Source organism: Eriocheir sinensis, chromosome 61, assembly GCF_024679095.1.
Source record: "Eriocheir sinensis breed Jianghai 21 chromosome 61, ASM2467909v1, whole genome shotgun sequence".
NCBI lineage: Eukaryota > Metazoa > Arthropoda > Malacostraca > Decapoda > Varunidae > Eriocheir > Eriocheir sinensis.
The window spans coordinates 1,365,029-1,386,316 of record NC_066569.1 but is presented as its reverse complement, the minus strand read 5'-3'; the positions used below and the strand labels follow the sequence as shown (position 1 = coordinate 1,386,316).

General features: G+C 44.0%; 1 protein-coding gene across 7 annotated transcripts in view; it reads left to right on the top strand.

Moving 5' to 3' along the window:
* The window catches only part of LOC126986080 (translation initiation factor IF-2-like), a 115,938-nt gene that overhangs the window by 77,341 nt on the left and 17,309 nt on the right, over positions 1–21,288 (top strand). For 3 of the 7 annotated variants that reach the window (XR_007739267.1, XM_050841770.1, XM_050841773.1), the window contains exons 6-10: positions 2,168–2,337; positions 2,843–3,360; positions 14,018–14,208; positions 14,369–14,812; positions 15,632–15,962. Coding sequence is in view for 4 of the 7 variants with exons in the window: in XM_050841770.1 (XP_050697727.1) it covers positions 2,168–2,337; positions 2,843–3,360; positions 14,018–14,208; positions 14,369–14,812; positions 15,632–15,962 (1,654 nt within the window). In the remaining 3 variants the exon portion in view is untranslated. Of the gene's footprint in view, positions 1–2,167; positions 2,338–2,842; positions 3,361–14,017; positions 14,209–14,368; positions 14,813–15,631; positions 15,963–21,288 lie in introns of those variants that run through there. The other 4 variants (XM_050841772.1, XR_007739269.1, XR_007739268.1 and 1 more) reach the window with 4 other exon arrangements.

Sequence of the window (21,288 nt, the reverse complement as noted above, 5' to 3'; positions counted from 1 at the left end):
CATATCGTCTCCGCCAGTTCTTCTCCCCCACGCAGTTGCTATCCATATACAGGGGCCTTGTCCGCCCTCGTATGGAGTATGCATCTCACGTGTGGGAGGGCTCCACCCACACAGCTCTTCTGGACAGAGTGGAGGCTAAGGCTCTTTGTTTCATCAGCTCTCCTCCTCCTACTGATAGTCTTCTACCACTTAAATTCCGCCACGATGTTGCCTCTCTTTCTATCTTCTATCGATATTTCCACGCTGACTGCTCTTCTGAACTTGCTAACTGCATGTCTCCCCCCCTCCCGCGGCCCCGCTGCACACGACTTTCTACTCATGCTCATCCCTATACTGTCCAAACCCCTTATGCAAGAGTTAACCAGCATCTTCACTCTTTCATCCCTCACGCTGGTAAACTCTGGAACAATCTTCCTTCATCTGTATTTCCTCCTGCCTACGACTTGAACTCTTTCAAGAGGAGGGTATCAGGACACCTCTCCTCCCGAATTTGACCTTGCTTTTGGCCACCTCTTCTGATTCTTTTATGGGAGCAGCGATTAGCGGGCTTTTTTTTATTATTGTTTTCTTTGTGCCCTTGAGCTGCCTCCTTTGTTGTAAAAAAAAATAATAATAATAATCCCCGAGCAATGTTTTCCTCGCAGCGCAAATTTTAAATGTCTGGCACGGGTTTAAATGGACTGAGTTAAAGGTCCTTATATTTTTAAATTGATCATATCTCTGTTCGATAAATTTTGTCTTTTTTTATCGCAGAAAATCTAAAATCAATCAGATTTAAGTGAAAAGTGCAGGGAATGTTGATTGTACAAGTAGACAGGGACCTATGACTAGATATTGTTGATAGGGTAAAGGAGATTTTTTTTTATTTTTTATTTTTTTTACAACAAAGGAGGCAGCTCAAGGGCACAAAAAAAACAATAATAAAAAAAGCCCGCTAATAGATAGGAGTATTAAGAGGAAAAAGTGACAAAAAACAATTTTACGCGATGTTCGATGAACATAATAAAAGAAATACCATTATGCCTTTCTGTATGGGAAACTTTCAGAATATTTTCCATAGGGCTCAAGGCATACCTAAAGATTATTCACAGCCAAAAAATGAAAGTGCTTGGTTATGTATTAATGGTGCTGTGTAATTTTAAGTGTCGCTACATGTATACACACATGTATATGTATAAGTACACATATAAGTATACATACATTATTCTGGCTCGTGCAAAATGTAGGCAACATAGATGCCTACTTACCTGCAAAGTTTCATCGCAATACCCCAGATAGTTTAGTTAGATGACCTCGGGTGTCGCGTACCCACTTAAGAGGTACATACTTGTGCGTACTAAACACTGCCCGGGGTAAGGCTCTGGTGATGGGGTCTGCTGGTAGGCTGCAGCCTGTCAATGGTGCAAGCAAGCATTTTACAGTGGCATCATTCATGCTTGGCTCCAGCCTCTTCAAGTTTTGTTTGTTGTTTTCAGTATAAACTGTTTTATTAACTAGTACCAACCACTGAGGGTCTCCTGGACCAAAACCAAAGTCCAGTTGTTTGGAGGCTTGCTGAATGACACAGTTCAGTCTGCTCATGCATGTGGTGAGGATGTTGAGGTCACCAAAAGCTTCACATGCCTTGGTAGTGCAGTGCATACAATGGTTGTCGATATCTATGCAGGTGGACACAGATCTGAATCTTTAAGTCGCTTGTGCTCCCTGTCTTAGTATGGCTGAGACACAAGGACACTGAACAGTGACTTAGACAGGCGTGTCGATGCCTTTGGTACCAAGTGCCTTCACAGGATCACGGGGTATGGCTGGGATGACTTCGTGTTGAACCAGCGACTACTCCGTGAAATTGAATCAAGGCCTGTTACCAGCTTGGTCCGTGAACACCAACTCCGGGTATATGGGTACGTGGCACGCCTCCCGTACATCAATGCTGCTCACAGGGTTGTTTCTGTATGAGACAAACCTGAGTGGAGACCAAGAGGATGCCCTCGTAATTCATGGCTGGGACAAGTCAGGGACTTGGGGTGGACAGGGCAGCTGAGTGGGAGGTTGCTCGAGGGGACTGCCAGGAGTATGGCTGGCGAGTGAGTGAAGCAATGCTCACCCTTGGCATATGCTCTGCATTAGTAAGTTGCTTTTGAATTCTGATTACTAATTAATTTTACAGCTGATGTCAGGCACGGCAGCGTCTCGGCGGCAGTGCCCCCAGCTGCAGCGAGGCCCTCCACTCACACTACTGTAGGATCTGGTGGACCATTCTTGGGAGTCGTGGCCCCGAACTCCTTGAACCCTCCACAGCCAAGTGTTCCCTGCACAACCATTGGGGCACACTCCATGGTAAGTTTGGGGGAAAAATTCGTATACCCAATATCCAGAGCACCAGGAGCTTGTTATTTATGTACTGCATGCTAATTTGTATTTTCAGTTGTCAGAACAGATTACGAAATACATAAGTTCTCTGCCCATATATTGCAGGGGCATCCTCAGGAAATTTTCATGGTGGGGGCAGAGTCAGTATGTTTCAGGCCCTGTACATATATACATCAACTATTATATTTTCATTGGTGAACTACAAGGCAATGGCACACACAATTACCAATTACTGCAGCATCAAGTGTCCTCCTGAGGTTTTTAAAATATTAATTCACTTATAACTTGCAAACGAGATCTACGCCGACCCTCTGGACGCCATAAATCTTCAGGCGAGTGCACAGCTCCGCCCCCAGTTGCCAGCCACCGCTGGCTCCGCTCCCAGGTCTTGCATTTTTCTATCACAAATACAAAAAATTATTATACTCTAATGCCTAAATTAAAATCAAATCATCTCAAATAAAAACTCCAGTTTCCAGTGATGGTACAACATTTGGTGGTTCAGTCTCCAATTGTTTCACTCATACCGTGCCCCGCGCCGCAGCCGATGATGATGCATCCAACCGTCCAGGGCTACCACCACTGGACCCACCTTGCCACAACAACAGCAGCATTAGCAGCACCATCAACAGCAACAACAACAACAACAACAACAACAACAACAACCCAACCCCCTGAAAGTGGTGTTCCCCCCTTGTCCTCCACTCCTCCTAAGAAACTCACAATTCAAACAATGGAAGGATTGAACTTTGCGGAGAGTGAAGGATTCAAGAACATTGAAATAGACAGTCATCATGACAGCGTAACTTTTAGAACCAATGTAAAGACCAAGGAGGAATTTGAGCGCTGGAAAGAAATCTACTGCTACAGGACCAACACCTGCTTCAACTCCGTATTCATCGTTCCTGTGACTGGCAGATACAAGCACTTCAAAAAACACTTTGTCTGCCGCCATGGAGTGAAGCATGCCAACAAGGTGACGTCCACTGGGTAAGTAAACACAAACCTTACGTGACTTGGCTGGAACGATCATGCGGCAGCCAAATCAAAATAAGCATATTCCACATCCTTTCAAAATAACTTTGATGAGATAGATAAAGACCTTGACCATCTATCTACTTAACGTCAGGTGGTTAGGGATTAGGCTCTCTGATCCAAACACAGTCATGCCTCGGTTTACGAGTTTAATACATTCCAAAATTTTGCTCACAAACCAAAAAATCGTAAACCAAATTTAATTTCACCATTTAAATTAATGTGAATCTCATTAACCCTCCCGGTCAGGGTGTCCTCTTGGAAGGACATGCGTAAAATTTGGCAAAAATCCGGGTGTCCTCTCAGAAGGCATGCGGGTATTCCCTCACTATTCGATGGTTCGATATCCGATATTTTGTATATACGATCGTTTTGAATTGATACCACTTGCTCGTTTTTCGATGTAGGCGCTCAGTTAACCTATCACCACCAAACCGTAAACAAATACACCGCGATTCTAGCACCTCCCACGCCCCAGCGGCCACCCAGCGAAACTCATTCCTGCTATTTATTCAGTTGTGTTTACTCTGTCAGTCCGTCTACACCAGTGTTTGTGTTTTGATATAATTCACATTTGTTGTTGGTATTACGAGAGTGATACATACATGATGGCTTCCAAGTGGTCTGCAACAACTAGTGCTGCTGAAATAAAGGCCAAAAGACCGAGGAAAAGTTTATCTTTGGAGAAAAAACTTCAAATTGTTAAGAGCCATGAGGGAGGTGAAGGGGCTAACTCCATTGCCAGATTCCTGCAATTGCCCCAATCTACTGTCTCTACTATAATCAAACAAGCACCCAGTGTAAAGACAGCAGGTGAAACAGCGTCTACATTAATGGCAAAGACGCTGACGATGCACTGCCCGGGTGGTGTTTTCATTGGGGCCCGCGTGTGTGTGGCTGTGCCCACCGCGGGCCCGGGCGCCTCAATTTGCCAACTCTTGTTTTCCATATGTTGTGCGGGACCCCCCTCCCTTCTTCCATCTCTTCTTTCTCAAAAAGAAGAGATGGAAGAAAGGAAAGGAGTCCCGTGCAACATGTAGAGGATGGGAATCGGCAAATTGAGAAGCCCAAACCCACAACAAACACAGCCACACACGCGCCAGAGGAGGCTGCGCTTTCGTAAATATTATCCCCTATTTTCAACAATAATTAGTCCTTGAATTGGATTTTGAAAGCGTTTCCATGATTGTTGAATGTTTTAGGAAAAAATATATGAAGAGCTATAGTCGGTTCCACGAGAACTGGCATAGATTTTCCTTCAGGGGTGGGCATGCAGACTTGGCATCGTTGCATGGGTGATGGTACTGCGTGCTCATTGGCCAATTCTTAACTTGTTCAGATGTGCATAAAATTGACTTTTGTATTCCTACCAAAACCCTTTGTGAGTTGTAAGGTAACAGATTGCACCGATAAAAACTAATGCAATAATATCTTTATTGATAAGTACAGTCAAGTCGCGTATGACACGGATTCGTAAGGCACAGTTTCCTATGACGCGGTATGGTTTCAGAACCGTATGTTCAGATCACGCTGGCAAATCCATCTGTGACGCGGTTCGTGGTCTCCCCTGGACAAACGAGCGCAGAGTTGCCAGGTTGGATTTTTTTCCGAGGGGGAAAATCTCATGGTGGCGGTTTGTTTGGTTTTTGGAAGGATTTCTATCCCGTCTCTCTCTCTCTCTCTCTCTCTCTCTCTCTCTCCGCACATTTTTGTATTCAGTAAGTTACAAGTTGTCCCCACTATCAGAATGATCATATAGCCAAACTTTATAGATGTAGACAAGAAGAACGTTCACAGTCGGCTGCCGTGGCCCTCACTCAAATTCCAAGTCACAGTCATGGCGTGTTCCCCGACCATCTCTTCCCGTCAATCTTTTCCCCCTCCTTTGCTCCTTTTTTCAGGTACAGTGGACCTGGACCAACTGTCTATTCTGGCAGGCAAAAAAGAAAGCGATCTGGCTAACTAGCCTACTAAAATCTACAGCAGGTCACTTCTGCACATCAGGCTGATGTGCAGAAGTGGCCTGCTGTAGATTTTAGTGTTCCCAAAGCCTTTCCTTTCTTTTGTCTGTCTCGCTGCCCAGTCCGAAAGGGAAGAAATCAGAGACACAGCGTATAAAGAAACTAACGAGAGAGAGAGAGAGAGAGAGAGAGAGAGAGAGAGAGAGAGAGAGAGAGAGAGAGATCTTTGAAAGTGGTTGGTCACCACTAATTATTGCATTAATATGCGTGCCAAATAATATTTTTGTCGATTTCGGGTTGGCAGGGAAAGTAAATGGTTGGGCGGAATTGGGCGATTTTGGGCGGAATGTGGCGGCGGCGCAGTGGGTCCCGACCTGATGAGTACACATGTACGGGCCGCTTTCACAGTCACTTTGTTTTGATCGTTACCAATTGCGGCAATCGACGCTATAGTTTTCCACGTGAAACTGGCCTATGGGGCAGTGTTGGCTGCAGAGGAAGCGAGAGGTGTTGAGTGTGTGTGGCAAGGTGCGGGGCTAGGCTAACCCTGTTGCCACCACTACCCCATCGGCCAGTTTTATGTGGAAATACTATAACGGCAATCGCCGCCATTGGTAACGATCAAAACAAACAAAATGACAGTGAAAGCAGCCCTAGTTAACCCTCTGGCCCACTCACGGCAAGGAGTCGGCTCGCTTACCACGCACGTGCCGCACAGTGGCTTGCAAGCCTGCTGGGAAACCCACGGGCAAGATTCGCCCAGTGACGTATGCGCAGAAACTGGATGTCATCAGGAGGATTGAGAGAGTGATAGGCGGGAAACAATGAATTTTCCCCGTATGTGAGCGCAGGTGGGATAAAATGGCGGCTAGCCAGTACCAAATTGTATATTTCCCCATACGTACTGAGTGAAAAAGTGGGTGTTGACGGTGGCCGAGTGGATAAGGTGGTGAGCGTGGGGTTGAACAGAACAATATCAAAGGGCAGATAATGCCTACCAGTGCACTCGGGGTAGAACGAACGAAAAAATAAAAGTGTGGGTGGGGCAAAATGGCAAGGGCCAGAACCAAATTGTATTTTCTCCATAGGTTTAGTTATTCCTGTGACGCGGTTTCCTAAGTGGGCAGAGTTAACTATTTGAGTCTGAATAACCAAGAAGGACCTAAGAAGCGATTGAAAGTGGTACAGGTCAAAAGAAGAGGAACACCAGTCTTCCTCTTCTTCCTCAGCCGTTGGCAGACCTGACGGCTACAGTGAACTCTATAAGATATATTTCATCCCCTGTGTAGCATGTCGCTTTTAACCCATAAGCGTTGGGCTAGAAGACTATTGTCGTCCTCGCAGCACGCGGGCGGTGTTGATAGATTTTGGAAAATAGGTGTCTTTCATCAATGCCCCGTGTGGCAATTTCAAACGAAAACATAATAATTTATACTGTTTTTCATCGCCAATCCTTCCTCTCCACGATGAAATAAATTTGAAGTGTCTACGTTGCAGCATGGCAGAGATATGATGTTGGGAAGAGGTGCTATTTTTGGCCAAGCCGAGCGCGTCGGATGGTGGGAACTCCCGCCACCCGACGCTTTCTGCCTGAGCGGGAATTCCCGTCACCTGACGTACACGGGTTAAGGAAGGATTTTGCTCTATTTACTCATATACTCTTATTTCCTTATTGGGAAACATTATATATAAAGCATTTCATTGAAAATTGAAGGAAGGATGCAAGAGTTAGGCGAGGTTCCCACTATTCTGTTTTCACGGATCTGTCGACTGTCAGTGACATCATCAACGGAGCCCGGGCCACGCGCGGAGCCCGTGAGGTGAACTCAAGTTAACTTTTGGATCCGGGGTAGGAGTGGTGGTTGTGTCAGTCCAGTGATGTTGAATATTCTACATATCATGAAAATATGAAATAGAAGTACAGGGGGGTCGTCTAATATGCGAGAATATGGGCAGTTCAAAGCCTCGCATATCGCAAATTCGCATATTAGGAACCTTAAAAAGCATGTAAATAATGGTATATGGGCGGTCAGCCACATTTTCCCAAACTCTTTAACCTAGTATATCTTTTTCGTATCATATAACTAAGTGGAGATACACATCACCAATGTACACATAATCCACAGTAGATTCACCCATACCTAACTCCCGTCCAATTGAAGAATTGCCTTTTCCTTTCTTTTTCATGTCTATCACTTTTAACTTAGTTTCCAATGAAATAAACTGCTTTTTCGAGTTCTTTGGAGGCGCCATAATAACAACAACAGCAACAACAATAGCCCACAGGCTAGCTTGCACACAGCACAGACACAGCTTGTGAGAGCAATGGCTGCTTTAGACGTACTGATGAAGAGAACACGTGGAGCCGTCTCACAGAGTAGAGTTGCCAGATTGCGCCATTGTTTATTTCCCTTCCTTCGGGAAGTGAGTAACAGCAAGTTCATTATTTGGTAGAAAATGGATGTTAGCGAAGTCGGGAACATGAAATGAATGAAAATTTTTTTTTTCTCTTACTACCGAGTCAAGTCACCGCTCCCACGTGCTCCACCCCCCAAGGGGGGGAGGGAGGGAGGAAGGAGGTCGCATATGAGGTGGTTCGCATATCCCAAGTTCGCATATCAGGCGACCCCCCTGTACTTAGCTACAAAATAACATATACAAGAAGTTGTTGGGGTTAGTGCTGCCCATATGTTTGTCAACAAATGATGAGCGATGGACTGACGGAGTGGATCATCAGTGCCGAGTGGCTGCTGTTTTGCTGACATCATTTTGACATCATTAACCCCTCAGCGACGTAAAAGTTTTTCTTGGGTGATCTCCCATGATGCAAAAGTCATCAAAAAATACACTTTGAAACTGAGAAAAAGTAATAAAAGATGTTTTATAGAAAATTTTCTGGTGCACGCTGCTGTGAAATCCGTTTCTTTCTAGGTTGTCACATTTGGCTGGAATTCCATGATTCCCAAAAAAATCCAACTTTTTACTGGTGCAACGTACAGAAAAATATTGAAGAAAAGTTGCTCATTTTATCACGATGGAGTCTAAAAAATATAGTTTATAATCTTTGACCCAAAAATTTACTGGCTATAGAGCCAAAGTTGTGGTAAAACTCAATAAATAATTTTGGGAAATTTTTGTAGTATTTTTCATTCTGGGATGAATCTTATTGAATAAAAGTTGTAGAAAATAATCCATATAACTCAACTGTGAAATCAGTTTATGATTTGGACTGACCGTTTGGCTGGAATTCCATGATTCCCGAAATATTTCAACTTTTTATTGGTGTAACGTACAAGAAAATTTATTGAAGAAACGTTGCTCATTTTATCATGATTGAGTCTGAAAAATATAGTTTATAATATCTGACCAGGAAATTTACTGCCTGCAGAGAGCCAAGGTTGCAGTGAAACTTGAAAAAAAATTTTTAGTTTCTTTCCTTGAATAAAAGTTTTAGAAAATCATCTGTAAAACTCAGCTGTGAAATCAGAGTGTGATTTGGTCTGACCGTTTGGCTGGAATTCCATGATTCTGAAAAATTCCAAGTTTTTACTGGTGCAACGAACAGGAAAATTTATGGAAGAACACTTGCTCATTTTATTGTGATGGAGTCTGAAAAATATAGTTCATAATCTTTTACCAGAAAAATTACTGCCTACAGAGAACCAAATTTGCAGTGAAACTCGATAAAATAAATTGTAGTTTTTGATTCTAGAATGAATCTCACTGAATAAAAGTAATAGAACATCATCTGTATAATTCAACTGTGAAATCAGATTATCATTTGGACTGACCGTTTGGCTGGAATTCCATGATTCCCCAAAAAAATCCAACTTCCACTTCCCACTCCTCTGAACACTCCTGTGAACAAGATATTGGTTCATCTAGAACATCAGGTAAATCAGTGGAGGTGTCAAGACTACGCTCAGCACACACACGACGAGAGAAACTAAAGGAAGACGGCTGAAACAGGACGGCTGAGGGAATATAATCACTCTGCAGATGCCATGATGCATAGGCAGGAACTGTAGACTATTTTTAGTATGGAGTCGTCTGAGGGGAAAAAGAGGTGCCAGTTAGTCACTTAGGATGGACACATACATTGTTACGTGCGCTGTTCAATTTCCAGAAAGCTTCTCGTTTTCCGGCACTGGCGTCATGCTCGTCACCTATGTTAGAAAAAATTATGACGCCAGCGGCATAGTCGTCGCGAAGGGGTTAACATCGACGGATCCGTCAAAACAGGATAGTGGGAACCCCGCCCACCACCTCCTCCGAGGCTGACGTAACTTGCAACTGAGTTACATCCTCGGCCACATCGTTTTTCTGTTTTCTGAATCCTGATGGAAGTGCGGAGGGATGTAACTCGGAGTTACATCGATGTAAGTGCTTTCTGAATCTGCCCGAGCAAAGGAGGGGGAAAAGATTGACAGGAAGAGATGAGGAGCGGTCGGGGAGTGCATGACTGTGACTTGGAATTTGAGTGAGGGCAACGGCAACCGACTGCAAATGTTCTTTGTCTACATCTATAATGTTTGGCTATATGATCATTCTGATAGTGAGGATAATTTTTAACTCACTGAATACAAAAATGTGCAGAGAGAGAGAGAGAGAGAGAGAGAGAGAGAGAGAGAGAGATGGGATAGAAATCCTCCCAAAAACCAACCCAACCGCCACCATGAGATTTTCGCCTGCGGAAAAAAAATCCAACCTGGCAACTCTGCGCTCATGTGGCCAGGGGAGACCACGAACCGCGTCATATGTGGTTTTACCCGCGTGATCTGAACATACGGTTCTGAAACCATACCGCGTCATAGGAAACTGCGCCTTACAAATCCGCATCATACGCGACTTGACTGTACTACTTGTTTCAATGGTGTAATTCTTTACGGGGGTCGGCGTCGCTAGCCTGCGCTTGTAAACCTGGTTTCTCTGTGTGTGTACCCTTAAAGTTTCCACCTTGAGCTAAAAAATATAAGGAATGCAACATCCCATTCTCCACTATACAATGAATCAATATTTTAAGGAACGGGTGGCAACCCTATAATTTCTCTACCCTGCCATGACTGACAGCCGCTGTCTGCTGCTTGTGAAGGCAAGAGGAAGAGGGAAGGGATGTTACAACGCGTATTTTACATGTATTTCAGGACGATCCTTGACCAACATAGTGATTTGGACTGGTTTTGTGGTTCACCCAAAAATGCACTCGCTACAGTTTTTAAATACTGACTTTTATCAGCTTAACCATTCAGACAGGCAAATATGGAACAAATGGCATACATAAGGTTAGGTTTGCTTAGTTACGTAACACAGCTCAGGATGGGACATGGCAGCAGCGGTCCACTATACGCGGGTCGGTGGAATACCTCCTCACAGAAATAAGTTGCTGTGCTGTTCAATACACACACATGCACACTGAGGGAATACAGAGCAGGAAGAACATTAATTTGCCTGGTTTTGTTCTAGTTTGTCCACTTGTGATCTTTGTGAGTGGTGAGTGAAATATGGAAACAGTAAGGAAGTTGAGCCTCTATGTAACTATTTTGTGGCTGTGGTGGCAGATACACAACAGGCAATTGAAAAGTCAGTCATTTAGTGATTTCCAGAGAAAAATTCTGTAATAAACAGCATCATATTTTGTCCAGAAATAAGCAGTCAGCATCTTGAGACTAGTAGGCCACCCTCTCGTGAATAATACCCTATTTCAATCTATTTATTCAACTAGAATTATTCCGAAATAAAAAAAAAAAATAAATAAAAAAAAAAAAAAAAAAAAATCCGCAACACTTTTGGCCCCCTGAATTTTGGATACGGGATTCTCAACCTGTATAATATGTAAAAAATATAATAACAACATAGTGCTAAAAACACAAAGATTGCACACTAGAGCACTGGCCGTTTTCCTCCAACTGTTGGAATAAGGAGCAACCGCAGTTGCCTGTGTGCTCAATCGGGAGTGAGTTGTTGGTTTGGATAAACACTCCTGTCCTCCTGTCTGTGAAGCCATGTTCGTACACACAACAATTTATTTTTTCCTGTTAACTGTAGCAACAAGTCCGTAATGAGAGTAACAGCAGCACAAGCCACAGCAGCCCTTACTTCTGTGATTGGCACCATGTAGATACGGGGCGACTGGTTTGTTTACGTTAAGGATAAAGGCAACCAACCTTGGTCGTGTGTGATGCACACCCAGAGAGGTTGGAGTTGCCGGTTGCGCTTGCTGCCAACACGGTTAGAGGGTCAGTGTGACGCCCGCTTGAGAGCCCATTCCCATTGTTTCCTGCTCTGAGCACTCTCGTCTTGTGGCGCACAAAGGGAACCCACACGCGCATCTTTGACTTGTACAAACAGGATGCTCGTACACCAAGTCACTGCTTGAAAACCAAGGCATTTTTATGATTTATCTTTGCTTGTAAACTACGGCACTCTTGAAGTGGGATATTACTGTATCTGCCTATCCTGTAGTCAGACAGTGTCTGATTGAAGTTCAAGATGTTTCTTATTGAAATTGGATAAGTAGAGGATTGAGTGACATCCGCTGAATCTGTATTACTCAGATTGATGTTGGATCAGCTTCCCTTTGAGCAAGGAATGTGCCGTGCTGGCCAGCCATAAGGAGTGTGCTAGACTTACATGTGTCAATGTATCCCCAGCTGAGTGGCTTCCACAAAGCCATTATTATAGTATTAATTCTACTATGTGCTGCAACTGTAAAAATATTTATAAATAAATACCAATAACACACTGGATCTAGGTATAGCAATCAAACTGATTGAGCCTGTATTTTGTTTACTGCAGTTTTTATCAACACACCCTATAACTTTTTTTTTCTGTCTTTTTCAAGACTAAGCAAAAATCTGGAACTTGTTTTTGAGTAATCCATTAATCTGCAACCATCATACACTTCAAAGTTGTGTACATGGGGAAGGCTTTGAGGATGAGTGACACTGTGGGCTGACAGCAAGCCTTGTTAGGACCCAATAGTGTGTGCAAAATGGTGCTGCTTGGGCATTGCTTGATCCTCATGGTATCTCAGATACAAAGTTATCGATAAGAATGGCTCATGGTGGATGCTGCCCCTTGTGGCCTCTCGGTGAGTGTCCTCATCAAGCTGTACTTACATCCCCAGTATATATCAGGTCAAAGCTAAGGAGCAGCAGATATGTGCGTCAGGAGGTTTGGTAAAATTAGGGCTAATATTTCTGGACCGTGGCTGCACCTTCCTAATCTTACAAAATAGCTCGTGGCCTCTGTGAGTCATATTTATTGAAATATGTTGTGAAAATATTGTATGTAATGCCCAGAGGACACCACTTTGCGTGTAGTGCATCACACCAAGGTGTACCTCTAACTCATAATGCCTCTCATGTTCAGAGCACTCACTGCCCACTGGAAGAGGAGGCTTTGAAGTTGTTATGATTAGAACAGATGGACAAATTTCTCCAAGCTGTAAATAGTTAGTGGGAAAAGTTATATGCAATATTTCATTGTCTATCCCTCAGTATCGACCAATGTTTGCAAGCTCTAAGAAAGCGTTGATATGAATCTTAACTCTTTCATACACCAAAAATTTAATAAGTTTCTCTTTCCACTGCGACATCCGCAGGGGTGAAAGTAAGATTAGATTCTTGCCAGTACTGTCTTCAAAAGCGTACCCCCGTGTACCGGCTGTAGACGGCTGTACATCTCTTCCCGGTACAGTGTACCCCTGTGCATGCGACACTGGCCGCCACTCGTCTTGTCCAGAACCCGTGAGAAACTGAGAACGCGAGCCACTCAGGCAGTGCTGTCAACTCTGACGGACGAAAATGCACAAGATTGGGTATCCAAATCCGCCAGAAATCCGCCAAATATAATGAGCTACTTTGCAATATGAGCGTTTCATGTTTACAAACAAATCCTATCGCCTGGTAGGTAGCCAGGGGTGAGAGTTGTGTCTTCAAAAGCGTACTGTATCCCTGTGTACCGGCTGTAGACGGCTGTATATCTCTTACCGGTATGCCGTACCACTGCTTACTTTCACCCCCGGACATCCATCTGGGGCTCCCTTGGGGGCCTTGCAGAATGGCCTGACCGTGTGGCGAAAATTTTATCAATTTCAGCCACGAGTATTCTTTATTCCTGGCATTATTATATACCATTGGTTTTGGAAGAGATTATTCTGCCTTATGAAAGAAAAAAATATCAAGAAATGCAGATAAATAGCGAAGTTTTTCGACTTTGAGAAAACAATTTAAAGGGACGACAGTTGTGCTCACAGGCTGCCTGCTGAGAGGCAACTAAACCACGGGCAATTATCACTTTAAATCCAACGGCACGAGAGAGTTGACAATTAGTTTATTTTATAGGTCTAGCTTGGATCTTTCACGAAAAAAATTTGACGCGATTCTGAGATACTTTATTTTTGGTGCATTTTTAAAAACTTTTTGACACGATTTGAGTCAAAAGCTCAGATGTAGATGAATCCCTTTTGCCGCAAATCGTGTCGTGGTGCGTGAAAGGGTTAAGGAAAAAATATTGAAGGATGTGCTGAGCCTGCTGCCATAACTGTAGCCAGTACATACTATTGTTACTGGTACACTACTACAGTAATAAATGTGGTAAGAATTCTAATAATAACATTGTTGTGTATGTTGTTCCTCTGTTCATCACAGATGCAAGGTGCAGATGGAAGTCACAATTCGGGCCGTGCACAAGAATAATGATGACAAGCTGCTGGAGGAGTTCCCGTGTTATGTCACCATCAAGGGGCAGCACAACCACCCCACAGACTCTGCAGACTTACAAGGGCAGCGAAGATTACTGCCAAGCATAAAGAACATGTTTCTTAGATACTTTGAACAAGGTAAACTATCTCTCAGAGTAATTCTAAAAGTAGTTTGCATACTCTTTGTTTTCTTTACAATGCACAAAGAAAATTAATGTTTAAGGATACTGTTCTTCCTTGCTGAATATCTCGTCAGTTTGCTGGTTTTTCCAGTGAAAATTTCATACCCACATTTCAGGCATGACAACTGCTCAGGCTCAGAAACACCACTCGATGAAGATGGAGCTTGTCGGTGACCTCAACGGACCGGTAAACCCTTCCATCAGCCCTAACTATCAATCCATTGCAAACATGCGAACACAGTGGCTGAAGAAGGAGCCCGGCGCATTGAACAACCTGACCATGCTTGATGCTATCGCGTGCTATGCAAGTAACCATCAGGACGTTACCATTAAAGTTGATGCGACATACAGGCGGTACATTGTCGTGCTGGTGACCCCGTTCATGAGAAGAGCACACCAGGAACTCAAAGAAGCGGGAGAAGTTGTGTTTGTGGATGCAACTACACGTGTTGACCATCTGAACCCGGGTGTTGTACCTCTCCTCTGTGCTGGAGCGGCGGGGGCTGTGCTGTTGGGTGTTCTCTTCACGTCATCTCAGGATGAAGGAACTCTTACAAAAGGTGGGCATTGTACTCATCAGGACCATCCGTCAGTCACAGGCCGGTATTATAAGACACTTCCGCTTCTCATGTCAACTTTTTCTAAATGTCAAGGAGGGGGTCAGTTGGGTTCTAAGAAGTGTCTTTTTAGGTTCACGGTTCAGAAAAAGGGTCAAGCTATCATCAGGGTCTTAAAACTACTCCTGGAAATGCCCACAACTTATACGAAAGCCTTGTGAAACATGTAAACTTTGGAGACAAAATGTTTTAAAATATCTCCCACAGTTCCACAGCATAAGTTCCCCCATTGGGTGAGATGGTAAGAAGCTAATTGAAAAAAAAATTTAAAGCTGAGTTTTACAAGGATCAGTGCAACAAGATCCCAGAGGTGTTGGCCACACTTAATCATCCATGACTTTTCCTCCAAGGCTGCACTTCTTGCCTGTGTCCTCAGCCCACTGCATGTTGCCCTCATGCCAAAAGTATAATTCATATCAGTATTTTGTGGTGATCAGTTTGAACTTACATTAAAATAGATTTTGCAGGCTTTCTTGCCTTACATGTTATACTTAAATTTTTCTCAATTACTTCTTTGTTGTTTTCTTAAATTTAGATTTGGTAGCTAGGTAATAAGGTCGTATGTGCTCACAGACCTAGTGAGGGAACACAGTGGCCATGCATGACTTTTCCCAATCACTCTTTCACACACACACACACACATTCATCTTTGTTGTGTGTGCATGCCACTTTTTTGCTGTAAAGCAACACTTTGACAATTTGTATACAAATGTGAAATCCATGTTTACATCTTTGTGTATTCTTTTAAACTCTCCTTGACAGGTTTTGGTATGATGAAGGGCTGCTTGGGAGGGAGTGCCTTCTATGGGAGAGGAGCACCACTTGCATTCGTGACTGATGATTGTTTGCCGGAGAGAAAGGCACTTGCAGCCACCTGGCCTGACGCAAAACTCTTCCTTTCCACATTCCACACTCTGCACAAAGTTAGCCGCTGGATTCTGAATGCCAAGCATCGGATAAAGAAGTCCCACCGCCAAGAACTGATGGCTTTTGTGAGGGCGCTGGTGTGTGCTGATACTCAATCAGCCTTCAATATGCTGTGGGAGTCATTCCAGGGTAATCCTCTTGCACAGGAATACCCTAACTTCACCAGGTACATACTATGGCCAAAACTGAATCTGTTATACTGCAATACCAGTGTACTATTATGTCAAGGACGATTTAGTTTTCAGGCTTAGTATGAAGACAGAAGAAGAACAGACAGCAACAGCCCTACTTGGCTCAACTGTATTACGTTACTTCCCTATTTCTTTATTTTTTTTAATTTTTTTTATTATTATTATTTTTCAGAAAAGGAAACTGTTCAAAGGCGTGAAAAAAACAAAAACAATAATGAAAAAAAAAAAGCCCGCTACTTACTGCTCCTGAATAGAGTACAGAGGAGTGGCCAAAGAGAGAGGTCAATTTCGGGAGGAGAGGTGTCCAGGTACCCTCCTCTTGAAAGAGTTCAAGTCATAGGCAGGAGGAAATACAGACAAAGGAAGATTGTTGGATCAGTTATGTGTAAGCATGGTGGTACAGAGGGAGAGATAAGAGAAAGGGCATTGCAAGGAAGAAGGGTGGTAGGGTCTTTGGGACGAATCATGAATGGCAGAAGTGTGAGCATGGAGGTAAAGGGGGATTTGAGAAATACAATAATAGTACCAACCCTCACATATGCAAGTGAAACGTGGGCCTGGAATGAAAGTCAGAGGTCTAGAGTGCAGGCAGTGGAAATGAGTTATTTGAGGAGTGCTTGTGGTGTGAGTAGAATGGATGGAATGACTGATGAAAGTGTGTACGAGCATTTTGGAATGTGTCACAGGGGTGAAGGGAAGTGTGGAGTGGTGGAAGAAGTGAAGCGATAGACCTTAAAGTGGTTTGGCCACATGGAGCGAATGGAGGAGAGTAAGATGACCAGAAGGGTGTATGTGAGTAAGATAGAGGGAGGGAATGCTAGAGGACGACCTCCAGTGAAATAGAGGGATAGGGTGCAAGAGTACGTTAGGGAGAGGGGGGAAAGATCTTTGAGAAACTTTGAGCAGGCAAGGAGGGAGTGTCTGGATAGAGAAAGATGGAAACTCTTCTGCCGTGGCCATCCCCTGGTGGGAGCTCCTAGGAGCAGGCATTGATGAAATGATGATGATGAAGGAAGATTGTTCCAGAGTTTACCAGCGTGAGGGATGAAAGAGTGAAAATGCTGGTTAACTTTTGCATAATCCGTTAAATTGGGGTCCGTTAAATCGAGGGCCGACTGTATTCAGAGCTCTCAGCCAATTGTAAGGCAGTCAGCCACCTTCAGCTGCGGCTTCAAAGCGACCCGTTCTCTCTTCACACTTTCTTCCTTTTTACACGGTCCAGATACTTTAAAATTGTACTTATATTTGTGTGTGTCACTGGAGACAGATGTGGGTCTGGTTATGTGTACATTATTTCCTGTCAATCAGCTGGGTTACAGGATATTAACCTGTCCGTTGTGATTGGCAAGGATTTGGCCTTCACTGAGTGTGATGGCAACTACCAACTTAGCGGGCGAACGACCGGGGCACTCCTGCTGCCCGCCTGCATTTTGCCGTTCGAAGCTGTTCAACTACTGAGGCGCAGCGAACCACCTGCTTCACTCCCGCTGCTCGTTCGCCTGACACCGTTCGACACCTCAGTCGACTGAACCACCGAGGCTTCTCAACCCGCTATGGGAGGCGACTTGGTGACCGCCAGCGCCTTCCTCGTCAGACAGCGGCCGAGCCTCGCTCTGAACACTTGATTTTACTAAAGCTCCAGCCCTGCTCTCACTCGGGCTAACTCAGATACCATGGACTCATTCTGGGTGCCTTACCTCTCTCCTCTCCACGCCCTGGACTCCCGTTACTGCTGTGAACCTGACGCCCCTTCTCCTCCTGCGCCTCCCTCGTCTACTACGTGTACACCACTTCAAGGACGAAGCTGTGCTGCCTCGTCATTGCCACTTAAAGGACGAGATGCCCAGAAAAGGAAGAAGGCGTGCAACAGGTCATTGCTCAGTCCGGCGTGCTGAAGCCTTCGTGTTGGAGACTTCAGATTGTGAGGCCTGTTTTGGGTTTTTTTACTTTATTCAAAGTAAACTGGTGTCTAACCATTTATCTTGTTGTTTGTTATCCCTTCCGATTACAGCACCCAACACTGGAACCTTGACACTGATAGCCTTGTAACTTATAGTCCCAGGTCTTTCTCTGCCTCTGCGGTAGATAGTGGAGTGTTTCCCATGTGGTATTGGTATGCTGGATTTCCCCTCCTAAGGTGCAGGACTTTACAGTACCCTCCCAAGTTTCACACTCGCTTCATTCCGCAGGTGTAGCACTCAACTCCCGGATCGCAAAACTCGGGGTATTGAAAACACTGAAAAAGCGCTTAATTGTTCCAGCCCGTGGAGAAGGTGACTTTTTTCCCACTACACCCCCTTGTTTCCTCAAAATACTTACCATGAAAAAAGGAATAAAATGTGAAGAGAACGGGTCACTTTGAAGCTGCAGCTGAAGGTGGCCGGCTGCCTTACGATTGGCTCACAGTTCTGAATACACTCAACCCTCGATTTAACGGACCCCGATTTAACGGATTTCGGATTTAACGGACCACAAAATCCCAACGGACAAATACCCAGCAACAGCAACGGACGTTCTGTCCATTGCTGGGTAGATTTGTCCGGTGTGACACTGGCTTTAGAAACGTCAAAACCGTAAAATAACAATAAACACATATAAATCCTATTAAAATAAATTTGAAAATAATATTATGTACACTACTACGTATATCATAAAATCATAAAAAAAAGAAAAATTGTCCCGAGCTTGAAGGGAGGCAGGTATAGAGGCTGACGTAATATGTGTTAACATGGTGCAATCTACCGCTCCTCGGCTCGCCGGGGGCAGATTCAGAAAGCACTTACATTGATGTTACTCCAAGATACATCCCTCCACACTTCCATCGGGATTCAGAAAGCAGAAAAAGGACGTAGCCGAGGATGTAACTTGGGTGTAAGTTACGCCAGCCTTGGAGGAGTGTAACTCTTGCATCCTTTCTTCAATTTTCAATGAAATGCTTTATATATAATGTTTCCCGATTTTATATATAATGTTTCCCTATAAGGAAATAAGGGTTTATGAGTCAATAAAGCAAAATCCTTCCTTAAAAGTGATATGCTACAGTGGGGATGAAATATATGTTGTAGAGTTCACTATATCCGTCAGCCGTCAGGTCTGCCAACGGCTGAGGAAGAAGAGGAAGACTGGTGTCCTTCTTCTTCTTCTTTTGACCTGTACTGCTTTGAATCGCTTCTTATGTCCTTCTTGGTTATTCAGACTCAAATAGTTAACTCTGCCCACTTAGATACCTCACTCTGCTCTGAGCTCTGTTTTTCCGTACACTTTGCCTTCACGGTGTCTTGCTTTTCTATTTTATTTTCCTTTTCCTTTAGCCTACTTTGGTCTTTCTGCTTTTCCCTTTTCTATCCTTTTGTTTGTTTTCTACTATTACACTTGTTCTTTTCATTTATCTTTTACTGCTGTATTCTTTTCTCCTTGGAGGAATAATACACTGTATTCTTCCTCCAAGCTCTTCTCAGCTGATGCCGCGGCTGCCTTGCGATTGGCTGGCACGCTTTGCTTAAACGATTTGGATTCACTGTCGAGCCTGATGACATCATGAAGGCTTTTGCCCAATCAGCTGCCTCTCTGATCCCACATCCTTTTTTCTGAATTCAGATGAAGCAAGGGATGTGAGGAGGGTGTAAGTCAAAACGATGTAGGGAGTTACATCCTCGAACTTACATCCTCATTTCTGAATCTGGCCACGGGCTGGAGCGGTAGATTGCATCATGTTAATGTCCATTGCTGCTTTGATTCTGGTGTAGGTTTTGTGCCAAGATGCCTCCCAAACAAGAAAAACGTAAACGTGTGAATCTAACAGTGATGCAGAAACTTGATTTAATAAAGAAACTAGAACGTGGGTTGAGTGTAGCAAGTGTGTGTGATGAGCATGGTGTTAAGAAACAAACAGTTTCCGATATTCGTAAGAGTAAACAGAAGCTGCAGCAGTATGCCGCGAGTTATTGTGTCGATGCGTCCTCTAGTAAAATTGGAAAAGTAGCCCCAAGAAAACACATGAAAAGTGGTAAAGATAATTTTTAAAGTGATTTTTTTTGTAAGGCGGTATTTATCGTACGTAAGTATTTTCAAGTAACGGACTTTTTCAAGCAATGGACCTCCCTTCCCCCCTTTTAATCCTTTAAATCGAGGGCCGAGTGTACACGCTTGTGATTGGCCGAGTCCAATGACGTCATCGACGGCGCTCATCCAATCAGCGGCCTCTAACTATGATGAAACGAAAGCTTTGTGAATCTGAAGTCAACGTTGATAGTTAAGTCATTAGTTTACACCTTCTATCACGGGCCATTAGCGCGCATCTCTGTGAATCTCACCCCAGCACATGTGTTGGCAGCTATCCATGTGATTTTTCCAGTACCACAATGAGTTCCACGAAGCTTGATAAGCTTGGAGTAACCAAGTTGAGCAGGTCTTGGACTTGAGTCTTGTCCAAGCATAGCCTCATCATGTCTGGGTCCTCACTGCTAAGTTCTCATAGCACTTAACAGTAGCAAGCTGTAACACACTCTCCTTTTTTTCTTTTTCTTCAGCAAACGCTACAAAACAAACACTGCAATGTCTGGAGTCATTGTTTGTTTTCCTTTTCGGCTGATATATCCCAGAATGCAACAGTCCTCTGTGTGACCAAACTTGAGTTTAAATTCGAGGCAGAAAATTGTTGGGGGATAATTTTGGTTTGAAATTCCCAAGAAACTGCTGCTGCTGGTGTCACACCGGGACTTTTTCCTCCAACCACGTTGGCGCTAGGGGCGACCGGCAACTCCAACTTTTCCGGGTGTGTGTCACACGACCAAGGTCGGTTGTCCGTATTCACAACGTAAACAAAGCAGCCGCCCTGTATTGATTAAATAGTAAACAAAGCAGTCTACTTTACGAATTTCTTGGTTGCCCATTTTCCACTGCTCTTCACTCCTCAGCCACTGCCGTCGTCTGTTTGGTTACATACAGCCGTGTGATTGCTCGTACCTCCAACCGTTTTCCATCCATATGAACAACCGAGAATTTGCTTCCGGTTGGGCGCATGGGCAACTGCAGTTGCCAGTAGCTCGAACAGTTGGAGGAAAACAGCCAGTGTGACACTGCCATAAGGAATTGTGATTGATGCCAATGGTAGGTAGATGTGACCCGCACTTGTCAAAGCAACACAAAACTCTGGGCGATAATGCAAGAGAATCAGGATGGTAAGAATTTAGGATTGAGCGCAAAACTCGAGGATTGCGGAACTCAAAAAGCGCAAAACTTGGGAGGGTACTGTACATTTTTCTTCACTGAAATGCAGCAGCCACTTTTTGTTCCATTCCT